This window comes from Oratosquilla oratoria, chromosome 42 (assembly GCF_046742065.1).
Source record: "Oratosquilla oratoria isolate Oo_2021 chromosome 42, ASM4674206v1, whole genome shotgun sequence".
NCBI classification, from domain to species: Eukaryota; Metazoa; Arthropoda; class Malacostraca; order Stomatopoda; family Squillidae; genus Oratosquilla; species Oratosquilla oratoria.
Genome location: NC_134818.1, coordinates 6,435,917 through 6,445,916, shown reverse-complemented (window position 1 = coordinate 6,445,916; position 10,000 = coordinate 6,435,917). Strand labels below are relative to the sequence as shown.

General features: G+C 40.3%; 1 protein-coding gene across 1 annotated transcript in view; it reads left to right on the top strand.

Moving 5' to 3' along the window:
- Window positions 1-5,204, top strand: part of LOC143021435 (retinol dehydrogenase 12-like) — a gene marked incomplete at its 5' end in the record, with an annotated part of 8,848 nt that extends 3,644 nt beyond the window's left edge. Inside the window, 3 exon segments of the mRNA XM_076178896.1 lie at window positions 299-411; window positions 2,940-3,029; window positions 3,758-5,204. Of these exon segments, the coding sequence (XP_076035011.1) occupies window positions 299-411; window positions 2,940-3,029; window positions 3,758-3,862 (308 nt within the window).
- Between the last annotated feature and the right edge of the window lie 4,796 nt (window positions 5,205-10,000).

Below are 10,000 nucleotides of genomic sequence, written 5' to 3'. Positions count from 1 at the left end.
TTTGTTTTTTTTATCATTAACAATATCATCAATAATGTTAATAAAATGATTATTATTAGTCATTATCATTGATATAAATATTTGATTATACTTGTTTCATTATCAATCACCACCACCACCACTTTATTATTATTGTTATTATCATTATTATCATCACTATTGTTGTTATCATTATTATTATAAGTTATTGTTATTATTGTTGTTATCGATATCATTATCATTATCACCATTATCATTAGCTATAATTATAATTTATATCATTATTATTATCAAACTTGTTTCTTCTGTTCATCCTCAGGCGTTACAGTCAATACTCTGTGTCCTGGTTTCACTTACACCCATCTCTTCAGCCGAAGCGGTGGCTTTTTCATGGGAGGAGTTTACCGTTTCCTAGCAACCTTCATCGCCAAGGTACGTGACCTCACTTATCCTTAGTTGACATTGATTAACCTCGTCTATTTTCCAAATACTATAGACCCCATCGTAGAAGGGCAGGGAGTATTATGAAGATGATGGGGAAGTAAGGAGGACAATAGGATGGAGAATGGAGGAGAAGGAAGCTGAGGAGGAAAGAAGGAGGGTTGTTAGGTGGGGTGGGGGGGGGAAGGAGACGGGGATTTCAGGTCGATAACCCTCAGAAACAACCAACGTAAAATGGTTTTGGAAATTTCAAAAGGAAAATATTGAATCGCATCTGGTAAAATGTAAATATGAGCTGGAATAATTGATGGATTATAGTTTTCATGAAAGTAGCAGTTGCCGACAAGACTGACGAGTTAAACGCCATACGAGGACGTAATTGAAAAAATCTGTAATAAGCGAAACGTCATACAAATAAAGGCTCCGTCCTTGCATGGAGTTTAACTCGTCAATGGATTATAATTCCTCAATTATTCCAGCTCATATTATACAGAGACAACAGCTTATTTGTATTGCAACCTATCAAGGCTTAGTATGAACGAAAAAATTACTTTGTTGGTAGTATTTATTGATTACATGAAAACCGAAAGGGAATAAAAATAGAAGCACTAGAAATTTAGAATACAGCCAGTTTAGCTAACAAAGCTAAGTTAGATCCTAAAAGAATATATAACTGCGATCAAACTGTCTGAAAAGGTAAGGAGATGATCAAATATCAAAAAACACGAGAGGAAATAGACAAGGATTCCCGTCCTCCTTGTCGTCCTATTCCTCATCCTTCTTGTCCACATTCTCGTCTACTGCTATTCTTCCTCCTCGTCTTCCTCCCCGTCTTCCTCCCCGTCTTCCTCCCCGTCTTCCTCCCCGTCTTCCTCCCCGTCTTCCTCCCCGTCTTCCTCCCCGTCTTCCTCCCCGTCTTCCTCCCCGTCTTCCTCCCCGTCTTCCTCCCCGTCTTCCTCCCCGTCTTCCTCCTCGTCTTCCTCCCCGTCTTCCTCCCCGTCTTCCTCCCCGTCTTCCTCCCCGTCTTCCTCCCCGTCTTCCTCCCCGTCTTCCTCCCCGTCTTCCTCCCCGTCTTCCTCCCCGTCTTCCTCCCCGTCTTCCTCCTCGACTTCCTCCCCGTCTTCCTCCTGGTCCTTCTAGTCAACTATGACATTAGATATGACCCTGGATAATTCTGTTGCACTTGTAAAGAGAGAAGCTTAAGTTAGACTAATTTGGTATTGATATATCTCATCGTTGTATGCGTTGAAGAACACGGATCATATTTACTGGTGTAGAATATACATCATTATTCATCAGATTAATCTTATCAAAGATATCTCTGATAGTAGTGGGTGATTATAGAAATTTTATTACCCATTAATTGGGGTTCTACAGGACGGACGACAGAGAATCGTTTCCCTGTTAACCATTTTTAGAACATGTCAGCTTACTCATTTTCATTTGGAAACTCAAAAACCCCGAAGGGTTGGTACTCTGTCTCCGTCCGGAGCCAAGATCAATGTCTTTCAACTTGATTTTTTTTTTTTTTTTTTTTTTTTTTTTTTTTTTTTTTAATTTTTACATAAGAGCTGACCACTAGCGACTGCTACCCTTCTATTACATTCAGCTGATATAAAAATCTCATACTATTGCAACACATATAGCAAGCCAGAGATTCTTCTCGGAGGAATATATGAAAGGGGAGGAATATATACCATAGCTTTTACACACACACACACACTTACACACACACACACACACACACACACTTACACACACACACACACACACACACACACTTACACACACACACTTACACACACACACACACACTTACACACACACACACACTTACACACACACACACACACTTACACACACACACTTACACACACACACACACACACACACACACACACACACACACACACTTACACACACACACACACACACACTTACACACACACACACACACACACTTACACACACACACACTTACACGCACACACACACACACACACACACACACACACACACACACACTTACACACACACACTTACACACACACACACTTACACACTTACACACACACACACACACACACACACACACACACACACACACTTACACACACACACACTTACACACACACACACACACACACACACACACACACACACACACACACACACACACACACACACACACACACACACACACACACACACACACACACACACACACACACACACACACACACACACACACACACACACACACACGCGCACACACGAAAAAATAAGGAAAGAAAAACGGTGATGTACATATAAACTAAACTAAAATATGGTTCCGTATATATTTTAAAACCCAATTTCATATCAAAATTTATTTCCCTGATATACTTTTCAGCAGCATCGAAAATTACGTGGCCATTAAAATGTCGATAAATAGATATAAAAGTTCACAAGTTTACGAAGGGTAGCTGGATTTTCCTACGGAATAAATTGTGATAACAATCACCTCTCTCACCTAACAGTCTGCCACATCCGGGGCCCAAACTCCCATCTATCTGTCTGTGAGCGAGAGAGTGGCAAAAAAATCCGGACGGTACTTCGAGGACTGTGCAGTAAGTGAATATATACGTTTTAAGTCTCGTATGTTGTTTGCTGAATATTGTAGGATATTGAATATTTCATCAAACAATCGGTATGTTACATGAACACTGCTATTGAGTGTCAATGTACAAACGACAGCTGTTGATGCTCTTTGCATTTTTCGTTCTGTTTAGCGGACAGTTTCGGCATATTCGGACAGAGTAGAATATTTCTAATTTGCAGTAATCTTTAATGCAGTCCTTAACTGGATCGCATGGTTATTGTTTACACAAAAATCAGCCTCCATGATTTTTCATAGGCCACCAAAATAATGATATTCTGTGAAATTTGTCGAGCCCTCACAAGATGAAGTTAATGCTAACCGATGCTATGTAATCCTCAACTGTACTTGAAAATATATTTTGATTTTGACTAATTAGTTATATATTAATTTATTTATTTGTTCATTTGTCTAATTACATGTTAATAATTTTATTTATTTACCAGGGGAATAGGTTCCCCCTCTTTTGTACATCTCTCCTATGAAGAATACGAACATTTGACAAGCTAACCCAGTTATAAAAAGAAATGAGGTCTTGTGTATCTAGATATCTATCTCATTATTCATTTATTTATTGGTTTACTGATTTATTAACTGACAGATTGACCTATCTATCTATGCAGTCTTTTATCCACTCTAGTTATTTTTTGATATATTACATTATATTATTAATTTTTGTTAATAAATTTTTATTTCCAGGTGTCCAAAACCTCTCCTCTTGGTGCTGACTACGGCTTAGCCAAAAAAGTCTGGGAAGCATCTGAAGCTTTAGTTAAGCTTATGCCAGAAGAAAGACATGTATAAAGAACTTAGGTGAGAAAATAATACTAGATTACAAGCTTCTCATATGGTGCTGTAGTTTATGTACTTATATATGTGTGTGTGTAATAAAACCACTTGGAAAATAAAATGAAAGGTGACCGAACGTTTTCGTCTATTTAAGACATATTCGTATATATATATATGTGTGTGTGTGTGTGTGAAAAGGACATGGATTAAAGTATCTGTTTCTAAGTCAGGTGCTTTTTACTATATGTATGTGTGTGTGTGTGTGTGTGTATTCTAGTGTTCATGTTCAGACTTGTTTGTTAAAGATGGTACTATTCATTAAGTCTTTATACACTAATCGAGTTCTGGCAGCCGTGTGGGGCTGTCTGTGACCTGCTTCTCGGTGTTACAATGGCGCTCGTAGCAACAGCCTAAGGTCAGCCTGTTGACTTCGCCCCACTAGAATTAAGAAACCTACTGTTAATGAAATTATATAATGTACAGCTTTCTATTGCTCCGATTTAGTGAATAATACAAATTGAAACTTTATACCACTCGAGTTTTGGCAGTTGAGTGGGTCAAACGTATGTCCGTGACCTGTCTCCAAGTCTGTTGGAGTGCGCCCTTTATGTGTGATCGCAGGTAAAACGAAGCAGAAAACGTTCCTGATTTGGCGGGAAAAGCTCACTCTGCTTTCCCATTGGCTGAGAATCTTCAAGCTACCTAGTTTGGATACGTTTTGGCCATGTTTGAAACGTCGGCTCCCATTCGCTTAGTATGAAAAGACGACTTAGGACGACCGAGAGAGAACACAGAAGTCAGAAGGCAACAGAAAGCATAGCAGAAAGAGAAGAAAAAAATATAAGCTGAAGCCCAGGGCCCATCTGAATCTACGTAATTTTGTCTACAAATCGTTGACTTACGACAGCTCCGTCACAAAAAACGAAGTGTTCCAACCTTCATTATCTGAATTTATCAGACACTATCCAGATTGCTGCTTGACAATGAGCGACGCAACTTTTCTGCTTTTCTCCCATTAAGAAACATCAAATATAAATGTTTGACTACCAGAAGCTCCTCCTACCAGAAGAATGACTAGAATCGCCCCCCTTTCAAAAGTTATCGTCCACCTAAAACCACTCCCAGAAGTTGCCCCTACCAGAAGTTATCGTTCACTTCAAACTGCTCCGTGACAGTTGAGACTCATCTGCGCCATAATCAAGAATTAGTGTCGCCACCTGATCACACGTGATACAATTTTATGACCTCAACAGTTTGGTAATATATTTTATATCACTTTTGCCATATGTAATATGTTATTCTTTTATATTAATTTTTGTTTGTGTTGTTTTGTTAGTGTAATAATATTTTATTTGAACGAAGAGTTTGATTATCCCGCCAGAACTGTCATTCGTCCGAACTACGCACGGCCTTAATTTATTTTATGTTTCGTGTCGCGACTAGCCTGACCCATAGATGAGTCGTAATACACACACACACACACACACACACACACACACACACACACACACACACACACACACACACACACACACACACACACACACACATATGCACAACCTCTCATACATGTATACATAGAGAGATGAAGGCACGTGTATATATGTATTTCCCTTTCATCTTAGATTTTCATAAATGAAAGGTTATTTCTGTTTTCGGCCCATTGTCCCAGTCGGGCAATACATCAAGGCACAGTGCATCCACAGCAGGGCCACACCTCATTAATTTAGCAACCTTCACTCCCTTCGTGCGAAGACGAGGAGAAATCCTTCCGGGACGCATTAATTTATCGTCCAATCACAACCATGCTCCACTTGCATCAATCCTTTGACTACTCCCTAACTTTGTAGACATTCCACTTTTCCTTAAGGTCCCCCGTAACCCCATCCATCCATCACATTCAAGGTCTACCTCTCAGATTCACTCCACCCACCTCTGCATTCCAAACTCCTTTTTTTGCTTGTCTTTCCTCACTAATTCTTCTCGTGTCCAAACCATCATATGCTTTTTTTTTCATTAGCCCTATCTGCTAACTCCTTTTCCACCCCGCTCACTTAATCACTTTGTTCATCCTCGTAATTCCCACAATACTTTTCAAATACCTCATCTCAGACATATCTATATATCTTGTCTTGAATTCCAAGTCTCTGCCCCACAAAGTGTCGAATGCACAATCACCACTTCGTGTAATCTTCCGTTTGCATTTATCCCCAGATATCTATATCTCACGACACTTTTCATTCTCCCAAGACCCTTACTTGTTTCCGTTACTCTACAGATTACCTCCACTCTTACTCCTTGATTCCTAGCTACATGTAACCTCAAACACTTAAAACTATTCATATCTTCTAACATCTCTTCTTTAACAAGTACCTCCAACTTACTGCCACCCTTCCCTTTTGTACATCACTTTGATTTTACTCACATTTACCTTCAACCTCCTCTTATTACATCCTTCCCAAACTCCGTCACTTACTGTTTTACATCCTCCTCTGATCCCGCTACAAGGCCAGTGTCATCAGCAAAAATACAACTGGCTCAACTCCCACTTCCTCCCACTCTCTCCAACCATTTCCAACCCTTTGCCCATCACTCTCGCATTCAACTCCTGTTCCATCCATGGGCACACTGAACAGCCATGGCAAGAAAACAAAACCATGGTGTAGCCCCACCTTCACTCCGGACCACTCTCACCATTCACAACCATAACATAAATTATACTACATACATATACCAAGGCTTTTTCCCCCTTTCAAGGGAGGTAGCCAAAAAGGGAAAGACACAAAAACACTCCCACCCATTTCATCCCTAATACACTCCACACCCCTCCCACCCTCCCTCTCATCTGAGCACCTCCTGGATGACGGGTCATCCCTGCACCTTGCCCACCGCCCTGGGTCAGAAGCAGTGTCGCAAGACACAGCACATCCACAGCAAGGCCGCTTCATTTAATCGACGACCCCCCCTCTCCGTCCCCCCTTGCATATAAGGAGAGGACGGGGAGAAATCCCTTCGGGCTGCGTCAAAATTTACTCACACATACTACCCCCCCCACCCCCCACCCCCGCCCATTTCTCCTCATGCAATCACAACATCATCCATATACAACCATTCTCCACTCACCTCTGTCTTCCGTCCTCTCTCTTCCTTCCTCAACAGACATTCCCCTCTTCCCCAAAGCCCCCTTCACCCCATCCATCCACCTCATCCTAGGACGTCCCCTCATGTTCACTCCCTCCACATCTGCCTTCCATACCTCTTTTACTAGTCTTTCTTCACTCATTCTTTCCATGTGTCCAAACCATCCTAATATTCTTTCATCAACCCTATCTCCCAGCTCCTTTCTCACCCCTGTTCTCCTCACCTCCTCATTTCTCACTCTATCCAGCCTAGTAACCCCCACCATACTTCTCAGACACCTCATCTCAAACACATTCAAACTCCTTCTCTCTTCTTCTCTTATGTTCCACGTTTCTGCCCCATACAGTGCTGTTGGCACAATCACTCCTTCATACAGTCTCCTCTTCGCATCCATTCCTAAATGTCTAGTCCTCATTACACTCTTAAATCCACCAAGGCATTTACTCGCTGCTCTCAATCTACATTCTACCTCCACCTTCACTCCACCTTTTCCTGCTACACTTGCACCCAAGTATCTAAAACTATCCACTTCCTCCAGTGTAAAAACTTTTGACTGCCTTTAATAGCTTTCCCTTTATACTATATATCTGCAATACCTCCCACAATGCCTTCCTCTTGTACCCCGTCATATGCCTTTTCCAAATCCATGCAAAAGCACTCTCACCTTTTGGCAAAAACTTCTCAAAAATCTACTTTAACACAAAAAATCAACTCGCGCACTCTTAACCTTTCCTAAACCCACACTATTACTAATTACTTCCCTTTGTCCCTCTACTAATCCCCTTAATGTCCTCTCATATGCCTTTCTGACTACGCTCTGAAAATACTACATTCACATTTGTCCTTTTTTCTTTCGTAAAACAGAACTATGCAAGCACTCCTTCACTCTTGTATTCTCGGCTTCCTTAGGCTCACATCTGACTCACTTGCCAATACACTATAACCATTCCTCCATTTTTAAGACACTGCATAGCAACCATCCTACCCAGGTGTCTTGCAAGCTTTCACCATTTTCAATGATCTTTGTATCTCATTATTTCCAATAGTTCTGTGTTTTTCTTCTATCAGTGATGTTCTTTGCACCTTCCACTGCTACAATCAATCTAACTGTCCTCCTTCACTTTTAACAACGCTCTTAAATACTCTATACATCTTACCTTCACCCCCTTTATTTCTATCATCTGTCAATCTCTACTCTTTACCTTTTCCTTCTAACCTGACTCACCCTCCCTCACTCTCCTCACTTCTTTCCAAAAGATCTTATCATTATTTTCTAAATTCTGTCATAGGCCTACTCCCTTTTACATATGCTTTCCTATCTGCCTCTTTAACCTTACGAGTTGCTTCTCCTCTTTTCTTCTTGTTCCTTTCATGTGCATCCCTAATCCTGTTTTGCAACCAATCCGCATATGCTCGCTTCTTCTCTTTTATGACCACCATCACCCTCCTCACCTCGCAATTCACTACCCTTCCTTATATTCCTTCTCATCCTTCTCGTCCCGCATACCATCTTTTCACACTTTGTCACTTCCTCCCTAAGACATACACATTCTTCTTGTACTCCTGTTTCCCCTCTATTCCTTACCACCTCCCACACTTCCCTCAGTTTCTCCTGGCATTCCTCTTTTTCAATCTCACTTAATGAAGTCAAAAAGTTAAGTTAAAATACTGATTCATATAATGTTTTGAGCATTAGACGTAATCAGGTATTCAATAATTAATTACTTCAAATGGATATAATTTCAGAAAAGTAATACGCTGCATGTACTTTACCATTCCTTGTGATCGCTTATGTAAGTTCAGATATTCACAAGTGAAAGGTCAAGGATGTAATGACACAAAGTCTCCTGGCTTACCTAACGGAAGCTCCAACAGTTTGTCGGGCACAAATAGAATCCTGTAGGTGTGTCCTGTCTGGACTAGATGACTGAAGTGTGCATGTGAGTGGGTTCACGTGTCACCATGTCACCAGAACGATCTCCAGACTCCACCCTTTCATTACCACATCTGTATAAGAATGTGTTTATATTACTTCTTTTTTTTGGCATTTTTTCTATGCAACGTGCAATAGCCATTCTGAGCCGAAATTTCACATCCGTATCAATAATGTGATATAATATTTTTACTAGATATGTTGGTGCCAGTTGTTTTCTGCTGAGTCATATATAATTGACTATCGTCATATAGAAAAGTTCCACACCTCGTCACCGCAACACCTATTACTTCGTAGGGGAAATTTTTTAGTCATTTGATTAGAATCAGTGATTGAGCAGCAAGCTTCAAAAAACGCACTGGGATGCAGGTCAAATATAATCCTCATTAAAGTAGTTTTGTCTGCCCTGTGGAAAATAAATACATATGGTTATTACAAAAGAGTAATAGGATTGTGGTAATATATATGTTTATCACTAGGATGTAATAGCAATATCATGGTAATGCATATGATTACACTGGTCAACAAAGAATTTGTCCCAAGGGAAATAATAGCTGTATTTTGTATGTTTTTGCATGCAGAATTAAAAAATAATGTACAATTTTTTTTCCATCACCCACATTTTTTTGTTCCACGGTATGTTACGTTACGTGTGTTACGTGGAATAAATTTCAATCAAGCGGTTGGCAACACTGCGTGAGATTGTTATGAATTTTCAGCCAATCTGTTCTTCAAGTGAACCACATTTTCAAAACATGGAGGTCTGAATGATCTTGTGCGGGATTTAAACTTGTCAAAAAAGCAATCTGAACTTCTTGATTACAGGTTAAAGGGATGGAATCTTCCCCAGAAAGAATCCAAAGATGCTTTTCATCGTAAGCGACATTGTGATTTTGAACAGTTTTTCTCGCTTGAGGATGGTGTGGTGTTTTGCAATGATGTATATTCTGTAATGGAGTAACTTAACCATAACTACGATAGCAATGAATGGTGCTTGTTTATTGACTCTTCAAAGATGAGCCTGAAAGCTGTTTTGCTCCACAATGGAAACAAGTTTCCTTCTGTTCCCTGGCCCATGC